Source organism: Sinocyclocheilus anshuiensis, unplaced genomic scaffold (genome assembly GCF_001515605.1).
Source record: "Sinocyclocheilus anshuiensis isolate Anshui unplaced genomic scaffold, SAMN03320099.WGS_v1.1 scaffold329, whole genome shotgun sequence".
Taxonomy (NCBI): domain Eukaryota; kingdom Metazoa; phylum Chordata; class Actinopteri; order Cypriniformes; family Cyprinidae; genus Sinocyclocheilus; species Sinocyclocheilus anshuiensis.
The window spans coordinates 2,233,803-2,256,279 of record NW_015540881.1 but is presented as its reverse complement, the minus strand read 5'-3'; the positions used below and the strand labels follow the sequence as shown (position 1 = coordinate 2,256,279).

Genomic DNA, 22,477 nt, shown 5'->3' with positions numbered 1-22,477 from the left:
ATAGATAGATAGATAGATAGATAGGTCCTCTAAATAAATAAATAAATAGCTTTATAATTTTATAAATTGTTGTAGAACATTAAAGGCCATTCAAAAAATAATTTATGGGAAGTTTAGTGTATGATTATGGACATGAATGCTTGAATTTAAAAGCAACTGCTGGGTTATTTCAGAATTTCTCCACTGGTTTGTGGAATCAACCTGGTCAGTGGTACCAATGAGGTCCAGTCTGTCTCTGACAAGCACAGCTCCTTCCCAAACCCACATCAAAAACTCAACCAGATGTTTCATGAAGTAGCAATAAATCACCACGGTAAGAAAGCTATTCTGTATTACCTTCATAAATGTTACAGAAATGGCGCAAGGCATTCTTCACTCTGCTGCTTTATACTCCCAATATTTCCGCAAACTGACAAATTGTTGGCACTAATGCTGGAATATGCATTAACTTTACAAACACGCAGCAGCGTTAGTCAGCAAAGTAAGTCTGGGACAAATACCTCCTTCAACTGATTTTACAGCCTGTTTCAGGAAGGCCTTCATTTACAGGAACAGAGCATTTCATGAAGAGGCTCATTGTTGCTGTTAAAGATTTATAGTTGCATTTGCTTGTTTCCCATTGTCTACGTGGTTAGTTTATAATAACAAGTGGTAATGATTTAAATCTGGCTCTGTTAAATCAGTGTTCGACGACAGCTCGAAAACCACTAAATTAGATCATTTAATCTGATCCATGTGCATGTTAACTGGGTCTAAGCAGGAAAAAAGTTTGTAAACAAAATGTGAATTTTTTTGGATGCTCCATAAATCCTTTAATTAAATATTGAGGGGATTTAATTTTAAAAAGATGTTTGTTCTTTTTTTATTGTGGGAATATTAACTAATAAATTAATATGAAGTATCAAAGAGCAATAAAATGTGTTTAGCTAATTCTGTATTTTCTGTGTCTGTCTAGTTTTTCAGGCCACTTTTAATCGAGTTGAGCAGATTTCCAGCAATGGAAGAGATGATCTGCATAATTTTGACCAAAATGGATTTCCTTTTACGTGTATGAACTCCTCTGGTAAGTGTCAGCTTATGTCAGTCAGCTCTTTGCGTCTATCTCTGGTTCAATTCTGCAATCTTTCTCTTTGTTGGCAGGCTACAGCCTATCCCAGGACATACAGTCTGGGGGGAGTGGGAATTGCCCCCATCCCTGTCCCGTTCCAGTTGGGATCTATGAGCGCTGCCTCAATCAGATCTGCTCTCTGTAGACTTGAGACACACCTTTGGTCCACTGCACCTGAGAGCAGCAGCGCAGGAACGACATGAAAGCATGGGCCTTTGAGGAAGTGCAGCTCTGAATGAAGACTCTTTAAAGAAAGCTGTGCGAGGCAATGTCCTCTGAGAGATTCCTCGAGCAGTGCATCAAAAATCAGAGAAACTCCTCAGATCGGGCACTGATGATGATGATGTTGTTACAGCCTTATGTTTTGGTGTTAAATAGACACTGTAATTTTCTCTTTGAGTGTGCACCGAGAATGTTGAGGAGAGATGCTATTTACATTGAGTTGGTAACATGACATTTCTTTGTTTTGTATTTAAGCATTATATTCTGTCTCATAATATGTGATGTTAGTATCACATCATATGATGTACCATTTTGCCTTCTTTCTCAATTAAATTAGAGAAAATCTAAGAAAAAAGAGCATCCCACTGTTTTTATCTGTCTGTCCAGGTTTTTCCAGGTGTTTTGACCTTGAAATGATCGTCTGCAGGCGAAAAGAAGAAACTACTACTAGAAGAATGCTGCCATCTTGTGGTTAACTCTAATATAACGCCTGAAAAGTTTGTCCCTTTTTTTTCTAATCCAACGATAGTTTAGGTTTACTTTTGGTTCAAAACCAGCTCTTGTTATTATATTATTCTTAAGTTGTTAAGTTGTTTTTCAGCTCTTGGTGCGATTTTTAAAATGATTAATATCTTTACTTGCTCACTGGGGGCTTTAAAACAATTAGGCTAAGCGCGATTTTCTGTTGCTATGAAACAAAGATTATGAAAAGCACTATACAAGTAAAAACACAAATTTCAGTGTCGTGAACAAGTAGCTAAACGTCAGCTCTCTTAAAAAGGTAAATATACAAAAATGTAGTCTATTTGCGATTGGAAAATCAAGTAAAGTGATAAATACTCACAATTTACATAATGTTGCTATGCGCGTTCGGTAGCAAAGTGGTTTGTGGGCTTTTATCTAACTTTTGGGGAAACTGGAACGTTGTTTAAAAATGCTGTTGAAATTAACATCCTATATATATATATATAGGCCTATGTAAAATGAATATACAGTTTTAAGAGTCTCCCGTCCCTAACATTCAAGTCATTAGGGGATCAGACCCCACCGAAGGCCTATGAAGTAAATGAAGGAGGTCTGCCTTGCCAGGTAAGTTTCTTTCCCTCGCTGTATTCACTCACACACTTTCCCTCTGTATCACACACACAGGACGCAGAATGTCCACATTCCAGCCGGTGTTGTGTCCATCAGGCCACGCCCAGCGCGCGCTCACACACACACACACACACAGACAGACTGTACAGTAGAGAGCGATGGTACTGCTGCTCTAAGCGCTTAGTGTTGCGGTGATCTGAATGAATGACAGCTCCACCAACAGCTCACAATAATGACACCTGAAGGTAAGCTGCACTTTTAACACTTTATTGTTGCTCTGGTACGATTGCATCCAATGTATGAATTTTAATAAACTTAAAATTGCTTCGTTAAAAAACTTCGTACATGAAGAGAGATGACCGTTTCTGCGTTGCAGTCATAAAATCGACCTGTGTTTTGTATTGATTTATTGTTTATTTATGTTGTTAAGCAGACGCATTGTGAAGTTGCGCTCGAGTAAAATAAAAGATCCGCTATCTGAGAGGAAACTGCTGGAACTGGGTGTAACAGTGCACATTGTTCTGCCGTGAGATCATAGGATAGGTTTGATCATACCCATCGCTTTAAACCATTAGAAAAACTTTTATTTAGTATGCATATCATATAACATGCCCCCCTTTCCTGACTGTTTAGTTGGAACAAACCTTGCTCCAATTGTAACTTTAACCTCAAAGAATCGATCTTCCTTGCACAATATAGGCTATGGATAACTCAATCAGCCAAAATAACTGTCATGGTTTAAAAAAAAAAAAGTTTTTTTTTTCTAAATTCCACAGATCTCATTTTTATGGGCCCAAATGTTGAGTACTTTCTCTTTTTAAGCGAACTAATGTTTTCAGGACTAGTCCAGTTACATCTATAAATAATAAATGATTGAAACCCTCAGCTCCTCTCTCCTCACAAAGACTGGAATTGTTTTATTAATATTTAGTTAAAAAAAAAAAAGTACACAGTCATAGCTGAAAGGATCTAGTTGTTTGTTTGGGTCAAGGTTTCTGTGATGGTCCGGTTTAGGCTTACAGGATAGAAAATATCATTAGCTCATTATCAAACAATAGAAGTTGAAGAAAATTTTTCATCGTGATTGAAAAACAAACCTGTCTGCGTGTAAGAGAGATCAAAATTTAGGTGATTGTTTTGTTGAACTTAAGCCAATATTGTTTCTTTCCAATGGTAGACCTATTGTTTAAAATAAAGAATTTAGAGCACATTATGAAGGACTTAATGCAGGTGTGGACATCAAATCTCAAAACGGCGATACTCCATTACCTATTATTATTACTTCATTGCATGGTTAATTTGTATTAGTTGTTTTTCTGTATTAATCTAGATTTATGATGTTCGTCACTGGTGCAGATGACACAGCCTTTTAATTTCAGTGACACAGAAAATCTTTAGGCCGGTGTTGGGTAAACAAATAGCAGTTGATGATATCTGAACTAAAATGAGTGTTTCAGCAGTATTGAATGGAAGGCTGGATTGGCCTGGTTCCTCATCACTCATTCCTGATGTGGATAGTCACTGTGTTGCCAGGGGGGTTGCACATTCCACTCCCATTGTTTACATCAGGAAAGTCTGATGCCAGGCCTATACTTGCGGGGGAACGAAAACATGTACAGTCCTCTGCACAGCAGGGGAAAAGATATTGGAGCAAAGTTCTCTTCAAGATAACAGAAGAAGAATTCACTTTTTGTGAAACTAATCATACATTTTTTTTTACCAGTAGTTTAAAAGTGTAGTTTTTACTAATAAAAGTAGAACATAATCAATAGTTTTTAAGGATATATTGTTGTACATGCAGTCAGTGATTACCGTCACTAATCTGTGCATACATTTATGTTTCCATAGCTTTAGAAATTGTATTACACATGAACAGCAAAGCACTTAGTTACTCAGCCATCAAAGGATGTGAGTGATAGCCTATAATTGTTCAGTTCCCAACCAACCGTGAGCTGCATGGTTGCCAGATAAGATGTTTCTCTGTAAAGTGTGGACTCCTGAGCCCCGACTCACCTCATCGCCATGCCAACTCCCACACAAATGACAACAGTGCAGAGCCCCAGCCATGTTGCTATGCTGCTCAACCTGAGTGAGCAGATCCCTGGAGGTCAAGCTCGAGCATAACAGAAAGCGAGAGAATATATTAAGAGTGCATGTGATATTTCACTCTTAAGATGTAGAATCAGATAGCATGAAATCTGTAAGTCATTTCTTGGTTGACCGTGTAGCACTTTGTGTTTGTTTTAGTGGTCCGACTTGTCAGCATCTCTTATCATCTTTGATATACATTGAAACGTTCAATGTTATTGACAGTATCAATATAATTGACAACCTCTTGAGTCCTCCACCCTAAACCTCACCACTTCTCAAAGTTTCAACATTTTAGTAAAAATATATAAATATTGTGTTATATATTTATTGTATATTTACAAGATACAGGAGATTCCCTTATATGTGTAGACTTTAAAATTAATGCAAATTTTAGAAATCACATAATACAGAATGTGAGATGTTAGATTAGTACTTTTTTTTTTTTGGCGTTTTATGCCTTTTATTTAGATAGAACAGTAGGTCGACAGGAAGTGAAGTGGGTGAGAGAGAGAGAGAGAGAGAGAGGGGGGGGGAATCAGGAAAGGTCCGCAAGCTGGGACTCAAACTCTGGACGCCCAAAGCGCAAAGGTGCTACATGTCGGCGCACTGCCCACGAGGCCATAATTCAGTGTTTCTTAAAGACAAATGTTCTTAAGTACCTGCAGTGATGCTGAAATAAAAGCCAATAAACAAGATTAATATATTATAACAAATTAGATATTATTTATATATTGTATATTATAAGTTATATGCATATTATTATATTAATTATATATAATCATTTTATGTTTATAAAAAATTTATATTAATTATATTACAATAATTTATAAAAAAATAGCTTTCCCACTGCAAACGAAATAAAATGTAAAAATGATTAAATTATATTTAAAAATGAAAATAAAATTACAGAATTCTTTGAAAATAATTGAATGGAACCAGGATTTCACATAGAACATTATAAGGTCAAATTATTTAAATGCGCTAAGTAAATGTGATGGCACACATAATAATACAATAAAATCTTCTTATTAGTTCAGTATGTTATGAGGATTTGTAAACATTAGTACAGTTCTAAAACTGTTTTAATACATAGTTTTAATAAATGGATGTTTCAGGGTTTTTTTTCATGAATGTTTTGTCATTCCATTTGGTGCCACTCATGATCATGCCACACTTCACTTGTTTAAATATGATAAGTGTGAAGTTATTTCTAATCCTTGTTTTTTTTGTTACAGGACAGGTCTTTTTATGCTGGTTTTGGCTTCTCCAAATGCTGCATGTGACTGAAGGAAGCGGTAAGGAATGTGAGTGTCCATCTGCCAGCATTTTGTCTCACTTTCCATCTGAGGTACCCAGTGACACTTGCTGCTTGAACTACTCAGGATCCACGTTCAACCAGGTTCCCTGGGCAGCTTTTTTGTCGCATGCACACCTGCAGGTTTTGGACCTGTGTAACTGTAATATCAGTCACATTGATCACAGTGAGGTCGGTGATGCTGTCAGTTCACTGAGGGAGCTGTATCTTGGCCAGAACAGACTGACATCTCTGCCAGGTGACTTCCTAGCTAAAGCCTATAGTTTGGAAGTGCTGGATCTGGGAGAAAATCATCTGAAACATTTGCCCGAGCAGTTTCTGCAGAGCTCGGACAAACTGCGAGCGTTGATCCTGGGATGGAACCAGCTGAGCGCTCTACCTCATTCAGCGCTTAAGCCTTCGCTAGAGCATCTGGAGCTCATCGGAAACCCCTGGGCCTGCACATGCTCGCTGTTGGAGGGCCTTCAAGGTGGTCCACACATCAACTCCAGCAGCCTTCAGGACCTCGTAGGTAATCTGACCTGTGCCTCTCCTCAGAATCTCGCAGGACGGACTGTTTGGTCTTTGCAGACGAGTGACGTGTGCCATTTGGCCAACCTGACCGCTCTCTTCATCCTGCTTCCCCTGTTCCTCCTCCTCAGTTTGGTGCTCTGCTGGTGCTGTGGGACGAAGAAGAAGAGGAAAGACAGCTCATCGTTCAGCCCGTCTCGCAAAAGATCCAACAACTCCCATTGCAATGGACGGTGGCCACATGCCAAGCTGCCAACTGGGGAGTCAGCAGTGTCTGTAGACGGTGGAAAGGAGGTCATACTGAAGAACCAGCTGATGCTTCAGCCCTCATCCAACTTGTTGGGCAGCACTCTGGATATTTATGAGGAGGTGGAGATCAAACTGGGCTCTGTAAACTCACTGGCCCCTCTGCCGTCCACTTGCTCCACAGAAGGGACAGCGGGAAAGCAGGACCTGGACATGGTGAGTGTGAGCGAAGTGATGAAGGACTCAGCCGATCGGGAGAAGGCGTACCTGACCCAGTCCACTGAATACTACAGCCTGGTTCCCGGGATTGAAATCGAAGACTCCGATCATGGAGAGTATGAGAGTGTGGACCTCTCGTGACAGTACAGGAAATGGTGCGTTTGACTGAGATACTCAGAGATGCAAGCAAGTACACTGGAATTTGGGGAAGTCTGAAGGTGAGGTCACATTTACCGTTTTCTTGGTCAAATTTCATGGGCAAATCCAGTCCTTCCAATAAGAATCCGCAAAGAAGAAGAGTTTTGTGTGAAGGTGATACCGACTGCTCATGTTGATCACAACTTGCCTCGCTGACCAACACAAAGCTGCTTGGTTTGAAAGTGACATCTGCGTGAGCAGTTTTTTGCTAATGTGACTGCACCTTCAGTAAGAATGTTTCCCCTTTGGTTGCAAATGCACAGTGAACGTTGCTGTTAAAGGAAGTCACTGTGCCGTGTGAAGCCATTACTTTTGCATACAACGTGAATGAATTACTGTACTGATAAAGTGTCAAATGGAGTTGTTTGCAGACTCAGTCTGTTGCCAAGATAAGCTATCATATAGCTGTCCCCTGGATATTTTCATTATATTGAGATTTTTATATCTTCGTCCTCTACTGTAATTTAGATGGGAAGTTTTATTATTGTAATATTACTTTGTGTTTCACATTCAGTTACAGTGTTTAGAGTCAATGTAAAATGTATTTGGTGTCACATACAACTTATATATCATCAAGAAGAGGAAAAGTAACAGTAGAGAGCAAGAGAATATTATCTGGTCTTTATCTTGAGTAATCAAATCTGCTCAAATTTGATGTATGATGGATTAACATTTCTCTCCTACACAGAATTTTGGAGGGTTACTGTTTATGTAACTATGTAAATGTTGAAAACAGTGATTATTTAGTCAATAATGTCTAGCCTGTTTCCACAGATGGCCTCAGCTGATGTAATCATTATTTTGGCTTTGTTAATAATTAATGTATTTTTAGCCAGTTAAAAACTTGTATAATCAAATCAACATAAACAGCTGTACTAGTCAAATGAAGTGGCTTTTAGATAAGATCAGACTGACTCCGCAAGTAAAATTTAACATAAGCAGATTTCAGTGGAAAGCCTAAATAAAGCAGGAGAGGTTATGTACACCATTCAAAACAAGTAACACTCAACTTTTACCTATAAAATGACTTATAACTGTCTTTTCGTTGATTGAAATAAAGCTGAAATTAAATAAAATATAAATATTAGATGAAAATGAAAACTTTAAAAACTTCAAATGAAAATGAGAGATGTTGCCTTGGCATAATGAAATAAAACAGGTTTAAGCTGAAGTACTAAAATGACTAAAACTGAAATAAAAATGAATTAAAACTAAAAAGCTAATAAAGATGAGAGAAGTGCATGAAAGATAAACTAAAAACGAAAACGTAAAAAATATATAAGAAAATATAAAAATAATAATAAATACTATAACAGTATATAAGTACAGTAATATACAATAACACTGTCCATGTCTATATGACATAACGACAGAATAAACCTAGTACAATTTCTAAGGCCAGCAACAAAAAGGCCAGAAAAGAGTGATGGTCAAACAACACTGAACAACACGTGCAGTTTTTGTGCATATGAGTTACACTGGACTTTCTGTATAAATTTATTATGATAACTTGTGACATCATCAAACAATCCTAAAAATGAGAAATTATATTTCATTGTTGGCTTCAAATAAATGCTTTTTCACATAATTGTTGATTTGCATTTTTTTTAGACATATTTTTAACTCTTTCAGTGTTAGCTAATTGGACTACAGGCTCTAATCATTGGTTGTTTAACTGAAATTGCGAAAACATTTCTTAATTACACTCAATCCTAAGGGACCAAGTATGAAATTAATATAGCCGTTCCAGAGTCTCACACTGTCCTTCACAAGATCTGCTTCAGTGTCCCCATAATGACCCAGCCCATTCATTAGTGGCTGAAATCACTCTGCAGTAATAGAAAGCTAGCTCTGATTTCCTCCTGTGTGGGAGTTTGTAATTATAGCATTGGGTTACTCCGTCCAGTAAAACCTGCAGCGCTGTAATGGCCTCACAGGCATCTCTACCTGCATGCTGTGGGACAGAGTCTTATATTTTGGGCTCTGTGCTGGGCACTTTACAGTTGTGAAATTTCTATTTTTAAAGCTTGCCTGAACAGACACAATTACAACTGAGAACAAAAGCTTGTTCTTTTAGAACAATGTAATTATTTAAACCATCACTGCAATTATGAACATGCCCTAATAACATATAAATCATTGTCAAAGTTTTGCAATTTTTTAGCAAAGACATTGATTTAGTGATTACCAGAAAGGTTTTGCTCAAACAAAAATGTAAAATGATGTTTCCTGAAAAACCTTCAAGCCTCTCAAGAGATGTTTTTTTTTTTAATGACTATTTGTTCCTTTAAGAGCAAAAAGTGATCATATATTATTGCTTTTTACTGATTCATTTGTAATTTGTTTAATAAATTATATATGTTTGACTATTGTCTTGATGTGTTTTACATGTATGATTCTTCTTACCTAATTGAATTCAGCTGGAAAACAGGATATGTAAACAATGTCTCAAGGGGAAGTCTGGGTTAAACAAAACATGTGATCAAGCTTTTGCTTTATTTAACAAGGGAGGGAATGAGTGTTCAGCTTGTATGAAGTGAATTGAAGTGCTGTGATGGGCCTCCTAAACTGGAGTAACTCAGTACTTACTAGTGTCTACTGCCCCCTAACGTTTGCTGAAAATCTGTAGATAGATAAAAAATTATTGTAAATAGATATATTTTCTCTTTTCCCTTAATTAGACTGTTTGGTTGGATATAAAGCATCTCTAGTTTTAAAATAACTTGTTTTGTGTGTTTTTGTCCATGAGCAGTTCACATGTGAATGGTTTATAACGGTGATATGAAAGAGGATTTATAACACAGCTATTTACCAGTTATGTAAATATGTTTGCACTTGATATCATCTACTATTATAATTACTTATGGCTTATGGCCTTTCAAGAAATTCATGTTTTATTGCATATGCCGTGTCTAAGAATTCCTAAATCCTTTTAATGCTTGTTGTTATTTAATATTAATATTAACATGCATCAAGATCACTCTTAAAAATATTTATTATTTTTAGTGGCATCTATGGTTCCATGAAGAACCTTTAACATCCGTGGAACCTTTCCATTGCACAAAAGGATTCTCAGATCATTAAACTGTTCTTCACACTAGGAAGAAAAGTGGTTCTTTTAAGAACTGTTCACTAAAGGTTCTCTGGGGAACCAAAAATGGTTATGGAATCACTGCAAAAAGAGAAAAGAAAAAAATAAAAAATTTTTATTATTATAAACAAAGAACTTGAAAGACAATTTGCAAAATGCACAATCAAGTGATAAATACCTTGTCATAAATTATAACTATAAACACACAGTAATCATTCATAATGATGAGACCTGTGTGAAACTGACATTGACCATGAACATGTTCTTTTAAACTGGGTTCCCAAACCATAAATCACAGGATGGATTGATAGCTCCACATTAAAGACGGATATATAAAGGAGAAAACAAGAGGTGTGTTTTCTCTCTAAAAGAAGACGAGCTTGAAGCACTAAGGTAAGAACAACAACAAAAAGACTATATGACAAATGTGTCACAGAATTGTGAAAACTTCTTACTTTTTTTGGAGTGTTTTTCTAGTATTCCACCATGACGGTATCCTACACGCTCAAGGTGGCCAATGCTAAGTTTGGAGGCTTCACGAAGTTACTCTTCCGATGGAAAGGAAGCATTTACAAGCTTCTATACAGAGAATTCCTGGTCTTCTGTTTACTGTACAGCTTCATCAGTATTCTATACAGGTATCATGACATTCAAAACATTTTTACAATCCACATTTTTTACAATTTCACATTCTTTTGGCTGAAGATTTTTATCCAAAGCAAATTATAAGCTAGCAACGTTTTGAGTGCCAAGTCATAAGAACATGCCACTTTTTGTAATGCCAATACAGTCCATACTGAAAGGCCAAGTTTTAAGGTTAGTTAGAAAACTAATTTAATGCAAGCGATATGCAGAAAGTAGAGATACTTCTTTTTAAATAACGGTTTGAGGATAGATATTGGACTTGGTTATTCAAGTGCACATATGAAGAACTGTTGTCCCTCCAAAACTCAAATCAATCCATGTTGAATCTTACAGGTGTGTCCTCAATAACGAACAACAAGAGGTGTTTGAGCGACTTGCACGCCATTGCAACAAGTTTGCTAAACTCATCCCTATGTCATTTGTTCTTGGTGAGCATAGATGTTCTGACCATAGCAACATGACATTACTAACTCTTTGGGTTCCTTGCACTAAGTTAAACTGGTCTGTGGTGCTTGTTAGGGTTCTATGTCACCCAGGCGTTTCAGCGTTGGTGGGGTCAATATACAAGCTTTCCCCTGCCAGACAACCTGATGATGGTCATATCTGGAAATGTCCACGGCACAGATGAAAGAGGCCGTCTTCTGAGGAGAACTCTGATGAGGTATGCAAACCTGTCGTCGGTCCTCATCCTGCGCTCCATCAGTACACGAGTACGCAAGAGATTCTCAGCTCTGGAGGACATTGTGGAGGCAGGTAAGAACTTGTTTGGGAGGAATAGAAGTACTGGATTACTTTTCAAGGTGTTTAACACATCGCTATAATAAAGTATGGAACCTTTGCATTGTTTTCTACAGAATTGCTATTGTTTCTACAGACTATATACTCGGTAATGCCAATTACACAAAACTTTCTTCATACAGGCACAGAAAGTATAGCTATAACTTGCAGTTCAGTAAGTGAGTCAGACAATGATTCATTAGCTGTTATGATGTATTTAATTCAGTTAAGGATTTGTTAGACTGATTCAAACCTAATTCGGATTTATGATTCACTAAAAGTACCAGCCCATAAGAGTAATTTGTTTCGTGAGTCAGTCCTCCTCTAGTAAACTAGTAAAGTATGTTTTTGATTCACTAAAAAGAACTTTAGTTTACTTCACATTATCCCGTGACCGTAGACTGGATAAGTGGTTTGGAGAATGGATGGAGGTATGGTAGCATTGTACATTTTTAATTCACTAGAAAGGATCATCTCATAAGATCCAGTTGTTCATGAAGCGGACTACTCGGTCGTTTAATAACAGGCTCGTAAGAGTCACCCTGCTAACAATTTTTAGTTCTCAGAACGTTGTGAAAACACGCATATAATGTTCTCTGTTGGCTAGCCAGGCAAGTCTTCTTTACGTAAAACCAAAAAAAACCCGTTAGTTTGGAGAACATTTCCCAGAATGCTCGTATTTGGTTCCCCAAAAATGTCCAAATGGGAACATTAGGGTAAGGTTCTGTGTTTGTTGGTATTTATTTGTGAAGCTGCCAAGTCTGGTCACTTTGTGTTTTTTTAATTCACTAAAAAGTAGTGGCTCATAAGAATCTTTTATTTGTGAAGCGGACTAAAGTTGTGTTGTATGTTTTTGATTCCCCCCCAAAAAAATCAGTTGATAAGAATTATTTATTTGTGAATCAGACTACTCTGGTCATGTATGTTTTTGCAAGGATAACTCAATAAAAATACATTTCTTGCCATTACATATTAAATGCAGACTAAGGAAAAATATGATTTCTTTTGACTTGGAGGTGAAGTGGTGCAGGAAATACTGAGCCACTGGTATGTGCCATTCCAATTTACTTGATTCCAAAGAATATATCTATCATAGCATGTCATTGTCTTATTCAAAACCAGTGAATTTGTCAGAATTACACTCTGGGAAGCATTTATTTGACTTTTTTTTTTTTTTTGCAGGATTCATGACCGCAGACGAGCTCAAAAAACTAAACCATCTGTACTCTGACTTCAACAAATACTGGATGCCACTTGCATGGTTTGCAAATCTGGCATCACAAGCAAGAAAAGAAGGGCGTGTGAAAGATGACATAGCCTTGCGACTGCTCATGGATGTAAGTGTGTTTAAACATGTCAAGATGATGCATGCATGCCATAAAAGCACAATAATTCCTTCCTTTCTTCCTCTTTGTCAGGAGCTGAATAACTATAGATCAAAATGCAGCATGCTCTTCCACTATGACTGGATCAGCATTCCCTTGGTGTACACACAGGTGAAGCTCAACTGACAGATCTTTCATGGGTGTAGCTCACCGTATGAACTTCTGCTCATCTCACTTATGTTTGGATGCAGGTAGTGACGGTGGCTGTGTACTCCTTTTTTATGTTCTGCCTAATTGGGAGGCAGTTTGTAAAGCCTGAGAAACCTGATGAAGACAAAATTCATCTGGACCTTTATGTCCCCATTTTCACTCTACTGGAGTTCTTCTTTTACGCTGGTTGGTTAAAGGTATATTTGCTAGTATAAGAGCATATTTTGTACTACATAATTGGTTTGATTTCTCTAAAATTAAGGGTACACATGTTCTTAAAGGTAGGGGAACTTATTATCAACCCATTTGGAGAAGATGACGATGATTTTGAGACCAACCAACTCATAGATCGCAACATTCAGGTTAGTAAATCAATACACACATGAATCAATAAGTAAATCCATTTCAAAGGATGCACATGTTGGATCGTAACCACTCATGGTAATGCTTTTCATTTAATCTAGGTTTCTATGCTAGCTGTAGATGACATGCATCAAAATCTTCCTCTCCTTGAGAAGGACAAATACTGGATGGATAAGGGTCCTTCATATCCTTCAGCTACTATGAAGCCTGTCTTCATGGGTTCCACACATGACATGAGGTACAATGACAGACTGTAACACCTATCCATAATTCATCCAACAAAATCCCATCATAATCCTATCCATCATAAAAGATATGTAATGTTAATACCGCCAACATTCAATATACTGTGGGCTATATCATTATTCCAGTCATGTAAGACGGTTGGTCACTTAACTTTAACAAATGTTATCTGTTATCAAACACAATTACTTAATGAGGAAACTGATATTTGAAACTTGTAAATTGTGAATTTATTTAAAAATCCTTGTGATTTACTCTCTTGAAAGGTTAGTTAACCCAAAAATGAAAATTACTCACCCTCGTGTAGTTCCAAACCCATAAGACCTTTGTTCATCTTCGGAACACAAATTAAGATATTTTTGATGAAATCCAAAAACTTTCTGACCCTCCATAGACAACAACACAACTCTCAGATTTCATTAAAAATATCTTAATTTGTGTTCCAAAGATGAAAGAAGGTCTTATGGGTTTGGAACGATATGAGGGTGAGTAATTAATGCCACAATTTTCATTTTCAGGTGAACTATTCTTAGATTTCATACATTATTGACTTTGGTATTCTGTATTTATTAGGATACTTGAGGATGATAACGAGGAACCTTTACCAACCCCCAAGACACAAATGCTTGCCATCAATGTGTGGCCGACTACACACAAAATAAAAAAGCAGAAGAACAAGAGCTTGCAACAATTATGTCTTTGCTGCAGATCTAAATGTAAGGGCAAGCGCTCGAGGCTTGAACAGCCTTCCAAGAGCAGCATCCCATCACCACTGCAGCAACAACACGACTATTCAACGCGTCTGCCATGATAAACTCTTGGGGTCACCTGGAACTACGGGACAAGCAAACCAAGAGCCATAGATAAATGTGTAACTACCCAGTCAGGTTTTGCTTTGCAAGTACTTTTTGGGACAGTCAAGGATGAGAGGATACTTGCTGCAATATTTGAACCCTCATCCCTGCTTACACGTTCGAAATGGTTTTATTCATTAAAGATGCACTAAATTGTTCATGCGACACCTTTATTTTAAGGTGTCCTTGTTACAGTGTAATTATATATTTAAGTACTGAGTAATATTAACGAAACAACTTACTATATGGTTAGGATTAGGGTTTGGCTTAGGGTTACTTGCATGTAATTATGCATAATTTATTGTTCTTATAATAGCAAGTACATGTAACGTGTAACAAGGACACCTTAAAATAGTGTTACCAAGAAATTTTAATGTTAGGATTTCTAATGTTATTCTTTTAAAGAATCTTGAAAAAAAATGCGTCAATGTTTCCACAAAAATATTGAGCTGCAAAACTGTTTGACATTATTGATAAGAACTGTTCCTTGAGCACCAAATCAGCATATTAGAATGATTTCTGAAGGATAATGTGAAGACTGAGGAATGATAACTAAATGCTCAGTTCTTCTATCAGGGAATAAATTCTATTTTAAAATATTTCGTTTTTTACTTTAAAAAAGTTAACTAAAGATAAATAGTAAACTTACTTGACTCATCCAGTGATTAACGATGAACAGCATTTATTAATCCAAGTTAATTTGCAAATATACTAGTGTATCATTTACATTTGTTTACACCGTTTCAAATTTTAAAATGTAGTTGACATTAACCTATATAATGCTGTCATTGATTTAATCATACTTGCTATATTAACCAATTTCTATAAACCGCATAAACCAAAGATTGTAGAATTGTAGCCTCTGAAATTACAGAGCTTGTTTTAAGGATTGTCGTTTTTTTTGAAGCCATAACTTTCCATGGCTTACCATTCAAAATGAAACGTTAGATATAACATGCAGATGTGTAATTGATTTAAGTAATTTACACAAGTATTGCAATGACTACTTCATACAGAAATTAAAAGCACTTTAGCACTTTTTTTTTTTCTAGGAGGTTATAACCAGTTAATGCAGAACAAATGCAGCTGCTTAACTTTCTCAATCCTCCTTTCAATAAAATATGCATAGGATGGAAAATATACTCATTGCAAAACCAGAACCAACTACTGCAAGATGTCACAAGAAAGTCTCTTCTCAGCTAATCCAACTTTCCAATCAAAAGCTTTTGCAAGACAACTGAACACTGTTGTACAAAATGAGAACAGCAGCGACATGCTGAGGTGGGGTATTTTCTTTAATGGTCGTATCAAAGAGAGCTGTACATTTATTTGCCTTTCTTGGCTTTAATCTTCCTCAGGTAGAACTCCAGTTCTTTGCCCTCAAGGACGTAGCCATCAGCCCTGCCACACTGTCCTGGTCTGGAGGCAATGCAGGCTGAGGAGAAACACAAACCCATAGATTAAGAACACAAACTGAAGAGCAGTGTCACTGCAGGCAGCATTTCAGTGGTTATCAGAAATGGTATAACTTCAGCACTGTTGATTCAGTAGCAGAACTGGTTAAAGTTTCATCACGATCACATCAATGTCACATTAAGACCTTAAAACACAACTTACCAAGAAGTTTCCCCTGCAGGAACTGCTCCTCCAACAGAGAACTGATCTTGCTGGTCTTTCTGCGTTCATCGAACTTCTTTTGGACCTTTTTCGACCTCTTCTTGTTCAGGACTTCCTCTTCCTCAGGGGTCTGGTTTGACAACAAATGAGAATTAGCCATATACTGATTACGGTGCATGTTTTCGGTATTGACAGAGTTTGTAACTACAAGCCTTCCTCAGAGTCTTAAACTGCATCACTTTCATTCAGTAGCAGAACTGGACAATGTTATCATCAAAGAAAGACCACTATTAAAAGACCCAACAATTGAATAAAGAAAACTGACTGTACTTACCAGCTTGGCACCCTTCTTCCTGCCAAGTGGAAGAGCGTAGTGAGACTCATACCACTGTCTGTAAGGAGTGCTGTCCACAAGGACAATGCAGTTCTTCACCAGGGTCTTGGTTCTCACCAGCTCATTGTTAGAGGCATTGTAGACTACATCAATGATCCTAGTCTTGCGGGTACAGCCTGAAATATCAAAACCGCCTCTAATGAAACATCCAATAAAATCTCAGCAAATGCATTAAAGATCAGGTCGAATGTGTCTTTCTCAGAAAACTAAATGATATCCATCAAGCACATTCAGTAGCAGAACTGGACAGATTTTATCGTCATTGAAAGAGCTACACATACATAAGCAGCACGAAACATTTATCAGAACTTACATTCTGAGCCCCATGAGAAGTTGCCCACATCCAGCCTCAAGGCACGGTATTTCTTGTTTCCACCACGGACTCTTACTGTGTGGATGCGGCGAGGTCCAATCTATGGAGAGCCATACAAATATTAGTTTATATAATGTGACACACCAATGAACACATATTTTGAGCTCGGCCATGTGTCAGCGTAACTATGACTAATCCTAACATTGGGAGGTCAAAGGCTTTGACCAAAACGGCCAAAAATGACCAACCTAAGGACGTGTTTTCATCACCCACATTGTCGCAAAGAGATACTGATTCTGATAGCAAAATACTGTCAAGTTAGATTTACCTTGGTGTTTGCAGGAGGCCGCCCGAGCTCATATTTCCTTTTCTTGTGAACGGGCTTGCGTTTGCCACCAGTCTTGCGGCGTTTGTGCCAGTTGTCCCTTGAGATACCTTTAGTGTAAAGAGATGGAGACGCATTAGAAACAAATCTGAATGAAATTAAATCAACCCCTTTCACAGCATACTAGAGTGTTCAGTTCTCCAAGGTGTTTATCCGCATGAAAAATCGGATTCAATTGGATTCATCATGCACACTCAAACGCACAATTTAACCAAAAATTATTTACTTGCCCTCATGTTGTTCCACACCTGTACAACCTCCCCATAGACAGAACACAACCCTCAGTCATCCTGCCTAAGAACTATTTTTGTACAACATGGAAGAGAATCATCCAGGTGTGGAACAAGGGCGAGTACACATCTTGCTAGAGTTTTGAAAACAAAAAACATAAAAACCCTTTGTGTGATGTCAAACAGCAGATTCGTAAGAATTGCTTTTAAAAGATTAGCGATAAGCTAACAGTTTAGACGTCATTCGCTCCAACTTCACAATTAACACACTGGTACAGTTAGTTGAAACCGTTTGTGTCGAGAAATATGAAGCAAACGTTAGTTGGTTACCATTTACAAGCTAACGTTACCCAAGTCAGCTCACGTTAGCTGGCCATGCAGCCTCCAAATGGTTGACATGCATCTACTACCAGTTTAACCTCTGGCGCTAGTTTCTCATCCAAATTACACTTCTCAACCACAAAATCATTTATCTACGAATAAATCCGCGTTGTACACGCCTCGGAGTACAACTACCAGCCTTATTAGCACTCTTAACGCTGTTTGAGAGTATAGTACCCCATGCGCGCAGCCATCTTGAGCAATGTCTCCAGCCACTTCCCCCATCTCTTCCCGTAAAAACGTTTTTAAAGGCATTGACTCGTCCAATTTGCCACTATATCACTTGAAATCTACCTTTGTGATCTAGCACTGAGTGAGTTTATTTAAAAGCATCATCGGATAGCGCAGATGCAGACGGATTGTTCCAGCGACCATAATCTGAAAACACGTACCCATTCTCAGGCGCCGGCTAGAAAGAGGGCTCGCATAGGCTCATGGGCGGGTTTCAAGCAACCACATATCGCGAGAATACCTGGAGAACCCGCGAGAGTACTTCTTCTGGCTCAAGAGGGAAAACACTTCACTGCCACCACGCGTTTAGTAGTTTATAATGCCGAGCATTCCCAGTGTTTTGTACACACATATATAAATCATTTGATACTACATATTTAAGAATTTAAGTCACACATTTGCCGAACCAAAGGTCCTACATAGTGTAGTAAGTGTACTGTCAATCGATTTAAAGCATTCTGCTAAATTAATAATTAATAATAAATGTTTCTTTTTTATTGAACATTTTGTACAAACAACTTTTTAACAAGAATATCTTTTTGCAACAGTAGATTTAGGTGCATAAAAGAAAAGGGCCAGGGCTTTTCTTGTAAATCATATTCTCCTATTACGGCAAGACATTTTATTGCATTGTTTTTTCTTTTCTTTTTTTAATCATTTTGAGGGCTTTTGTATAAGAAAGACACTCGTAAAATACACAAAACCTAGGCTTCACTCTCAAGTACTTTGTGTTTATGTATATAAAATTTTACTAGAACGTCTTCTTTGATATTGCTCATAACAAGCCCATGAACAATGTTTTCAGAAAAGCCACCAACGTGACAGTGGGCCAGTTAACTAACATCCAGCCTAGAAGAAACAACATTCACCTCAGGAAATAGAAATAAAATCATGGCTGTAATTGAGGACACTTATGAAGTTCATGTAGATTGAGTGCTGCTGTCAGTAAAGCAAAAGGGTGACAAAAAATTCTAAAATTCATATTAAATTTTGTATTACATTAGAAAATAAAAATTCTAAATAGAAATGGTCCTGAGCGATCTCAGACTTTATCGATTTATAGGCTTGAAAGAATTGCAAACCAGGTATTGTTTATAACATTTATGTATACTGTACAGATGCAATTGGCAATAGTGTAGGCATGGTCATGAGCACGGTGCTGAAGGCTACAGTTCATTTATGCCAAATTAAAATTTGTAAACATGGCAAAATCAGGTCACTCCTCCCAAGGGCTCATGTCTGTATCGATGGCCACACAGTTATATGCAGCATAGCGAAGCTTCTCTTCACAAACTTTAGCACTGTGGATCACAAAGCAGTAAAAAAGGGACATTTTAATTAGTTATTATGCATCAGAAAAGACCAACTGCTCACATAAATATTAGATTACATAAACAGACCTTGGGTATTTGGGTAGATAAAGGGTGCTGGAACATGTGGAAGATTGAGGAAGTGCATCTGTGGTTTCGGATCTAGACAAAAATGCATTTGTTTAATGTTTATTCAGACCACATCCTAAATGCATGTGATCTCACTGTTATCTTCTCCATAACTCACCCTTGTTTGTCTGGGAAGATATAAATCGGAGCAGGAAGACGACTTCTCCCAGTCACAAACCTCAAAAACCTGCTGCGATCCTCTGGTAAATATGTAAATAAATCAAAAAAGGAAAATGAAGTACTTCCTTTTGCAAATTACTAGAAATAGTCGTTTCATGTACACCAAGGATCCTTACTAACCATTGGTGAAGTTCATCAGGGCTTCCCATAAGTACTGCACTCTGACATCCGTTTGTTCTAAGTCTTCATAGCGTGCTGATAGAAAGTAAAAAATGCATTACATTACATTGCATTCCATTAGCAAACACTGACATAAAATCCTAACAAAACACACTATTTTGGTAATGTGCCACTTGAAATCCAATTTCAATTTGGGACCTAAAGTAAAACAAGTTGAGAATGACTGTTGTACAGAGCTGTAATATTTTCAGTTTCATCCACTATTCGGTTCAGTGCCTTGAAGAATTCATGCTGAGGCAGAGAATATCAATTATTTAATGCTCATGTCAGCTGCTGTATCACTCACTGAGGCGTTTAAGGGCCTCCACTGTGATCTCTGGGTCTCCACACACTTTCTTCTCTACTTCCTGCCATGTCAGGAGATCAAGCACAGCTTGCGGCACCACTTTCACCAGTCCTGCCTGCATGGCAGCAATCTGAACACGGAAACACAGCACAGAATTTTACGGACTGATCGAAAAAACTAGATGCTTAGTAAAAAAAACAAACAAAAAAAAAAAACTTTTTCTGTTGATCTCAATTACAATAGTCTCAATATACTTTGTAATGTAGTATTACCTGTTCCCTACTCTCTTCTAGTCTGGATTTCTGTACCAGGCGTATGAACTCCATGCGGTCTTCATATCGGACCACCACTCCACTGCCTCCTGGGATCAGCTCCACCAGCCGCCCGTCACTCAGGGGTGTGGTGTACACAAGCTCCTGGCCAAACTTAAAATCAAATGTATCCTTGTCCATATGCTCCATAGCCTCCAACAACTTCACCTAAAGAATCATGTTTCATCAGCTCCACTGATTACACGTTGGTTAAATCAAGTCACATTTAGTTTTATTCAGTACAAATAATTTTGATTCAGGTATAAAGGAGCTCTATAGAAGACAATAGTGTCATAAGTCAGCTCAATTCAGTTCAAGTTGTTTTGCTCTCATCTTATAGTGGCAGAGCAGTCAGATTGAGAATTCAACTGTATAATAATTTTTAGGGATGAACGATATTGGATTTTTGGCAATATGCTGATATTTTTCAATTTATTTTGGCTGATACCGATATATTTCCTTTTGTTTGGAAACAACACCATGTCTCTCCTGTGCAAAATATTTTTAATTTCGGTTAGCTTTTAACAAGAATGTATTTGTTAGAATTAAATGAACAATAATGAAGGTTTTGTGACAATACATTGAAGCTTTGAAAATAACTATAAATAATCTACAACGGGTAAAATTAATATTGAACACGTCACCATTTTTCTCAGTAAATATATTTCTAAAGGTGCTGTTGACATGAAATTTTCACCAGATGTCGGTAACAACCCAAGTAATCCATACATACAAAGAAAACAATACAAATAAGTTCAGAAATTAAGTTCTGTGTAATAAAGTGGAATGACCCAGGGAAAAAGTATTGAACACACGAAGAGAGGGAGGTGCAAAAAGGCATGGAAATCCAAGACACCAGCAGAAATCTATCAGTAATTAGAGAGCAATCCTGCCCCTAGTCACTGGATATTAATATTAGCTGGTTCAGAAACCTTAAATTCTTAAATTCTCAACTGATGGCCTATAAAAATGTGTCTCATGACCAACGTGTCACACAAGAAACATTTCATGATGGGTAAAAGCAAAGAGCTCTCTCAAGACCTTCACAACCTTATTGTTGCAAAACATACTGATGGCATTGGTTACAGAAGGATTTCTATGCTTCTGAATGTTCCAGTGAGCACTGTTGGGGCCATGATCCGGAAGTGGAAATAACATAATTTCACCATAAACTGGCAATGACCAGGTGCTCCTCGCAAGATTTCTGACAGAGGAGTGAAAAAAATGATCAGAAGAGTTTTCTAAGAGCCAAGGACCACTTGTGGAGATCTTCAGAAAGACCTGGAATTGTACAATTGTTTCAAAGAAAATAATAAGTACAATAAGTAATGCACTCAACCGCCGTGGCCTGTATACACGCTCGCCACGCAAGGCTCTATTGCTGAAGAAAAAGCATGTTGAAGCTCCTAAGCGATTGAGGTGTTTTGTTGTTGGATGTAATAATGAACATAGCAGTCGTCGTTTACTCCCGACATCTGAGCTGCTGAAGACACAGTGGATTATTTTTGTTTTTGAAGGGAATGCACCCCTAATCTACATAAATGCGTCTATGTTCGCGCGAATCATTCATGATCCAGCCTCATCTACAGAAGTAGTGAGTATAATGTTTTGTAATGAATCTTTGCAAATCGCCTTTCCTAATAATGTGCTAATTAGCAAGTTTCACGATGAATGCGGCTAAAGTAAACAGTCTCTCTGAGAGCAGCTCCGAAGAGAGGGGCGGGGTCAGCAGAGCTCATTAACATTTAAAGGAAAATGACAAAAACAGCTTGATCTGAAAAGAGCATAAAAATTTTGACAGGGTAAAAAAAGGTGTTTTTTACACTATCGAGAAATTTTAACCAAACTATGTTACAGACTTTTCATTAAGACCCTAAAGAATCATATCAACTTGTGGAAAATGGGTATCCTATGACCCCTTTTAGATTTAACATTTGTAGATGGTCTAAAACAACAGAGTTGTAAAAATTCAAAAAAATCTTTTAGAGCTTATGATTTGTTTAAAAAATAAAACATAT

At 37.4% G+C, this 22,477-nt stretch overlaps 4 protein-coding genes and 1 pseudogene across 6 annotated transcripts in view; 3 read left to right on the top strand and 2 right to left on the bottom strand.

Annotated features, from left to right (window-relative positions):
• Positions 1-1,581, top strand: part of LOC107688509 (zinc finger protein GLIS3-like) — a 35,563-nt gene extending 33,982 nt beyond the window's left edge. For 2 of the 3 annotated variants that reach the window (XM_016486198.1, XM_016486196.1), the window contains 2 exons: positions 174-313; positions 956-1,581. In XM_016486198.1, the coding sequence (XP_016341684.1) occupies positions 174-313; positions 956-1,311 (496 nt within the window). In that variant the 3' untranslated portion in view covers positions 1,312-1,581. The remainder of the gene's footprint in view (positions 1-173; positions 314-955) is intronic. The other variant, XM_016486197.1, reaches the window with a different exon arrangement.
• A 780-nt stretch (positions 1,582-2,361) lies between these two features.
• Positions 2,362-8,062, top strand: LOC107688547 (leucine-rich repeat-containing protein 38-like). The gene is made up of 2 exons (XM_016486242.1): positions 2,362-2,670; positions 5,752-8,062. The coding sequence occupies exons 1-2, from the start codon at positions 2,658-2,660 to the stop codon at positions 6,945-6,947; spliced, it is 1,209 nt and encodes a 402-aa protein (XP_016341728.1). The 5' UTR covers positions 2,362-2,657; the 3' UTR covers positions 6,948-8,062.
• Positions 8,063-10,581: 2,519 nt separating this feature from the next.
• LOC107688526 (bestrophin-4-like) lies at positions 10,582-14,521 on the top strand (annotated as a pseudogene).
• A 1,268-nt stretch (positions 14,522-15,789) lies between these two features.
• On the bottom strand, positions 15,790-18,319 carry LOC107688507 (40S ribosomal protein S8). The gene is made up of 6 exons (XM_016486193.1): positions 18,225-18,319; positions 17,165-17,271; positions 16,837-16,936; positions 16,464-16,639; positions 16,130-16,259; positions 15,790-15,947 (listed from the first exon to the last, which is right to left on the bottom strand). The coding sequence occupies exons 1-6, from the start codon at positions 18,226-18,228 to the stop codon at positions 15,838-15,840; spliced, it is 627 nt and encodes a 208-aa protein (XP_016341679.1). The 5' UTR covers positions 18,229-18,319; the 3' UTR covers positions 15,790-15,837.
• An 830-nt stretch (positions 18,320-19,149) lies between these two features.
• LOC107688506 (E3 ubiquitin-protein ligase HECTD3-like) overlaps positions 19,150-22,477 on the bottom strand; it is a 16,542-nt gene continuing 13,214 nt past the window's right edge. The window contains exons 16-21 of the mRNA XM_016486192.1: positions 20,421-20,627; positions 20,149-20,278; positions 19,803-19,877; positions 19,621-19,702; positions 19,464-19,535; positions 19,150-19,364 (exon numbers count right to left, since the gene is read on the bottom strand). Coding sequence (XP_016341678.1) covers positions 19,280-19,364; positions 19,464-19,535; positions 19,621-19,702; positions 19,803-19,877; positions 20,149-20,278; positions 20,421-20,627 — 651 coding nt within the window. The 3' untranslated portion in view covers positions 19,150-19,279. The remainder of the gene's footprint in view (positions 19,365-19,463; positions 19,536-19,620; positions 19,703-19,802; positions 19,878-20,148; positions 20,279-20,420; positions 20,628-22,477) is intronic.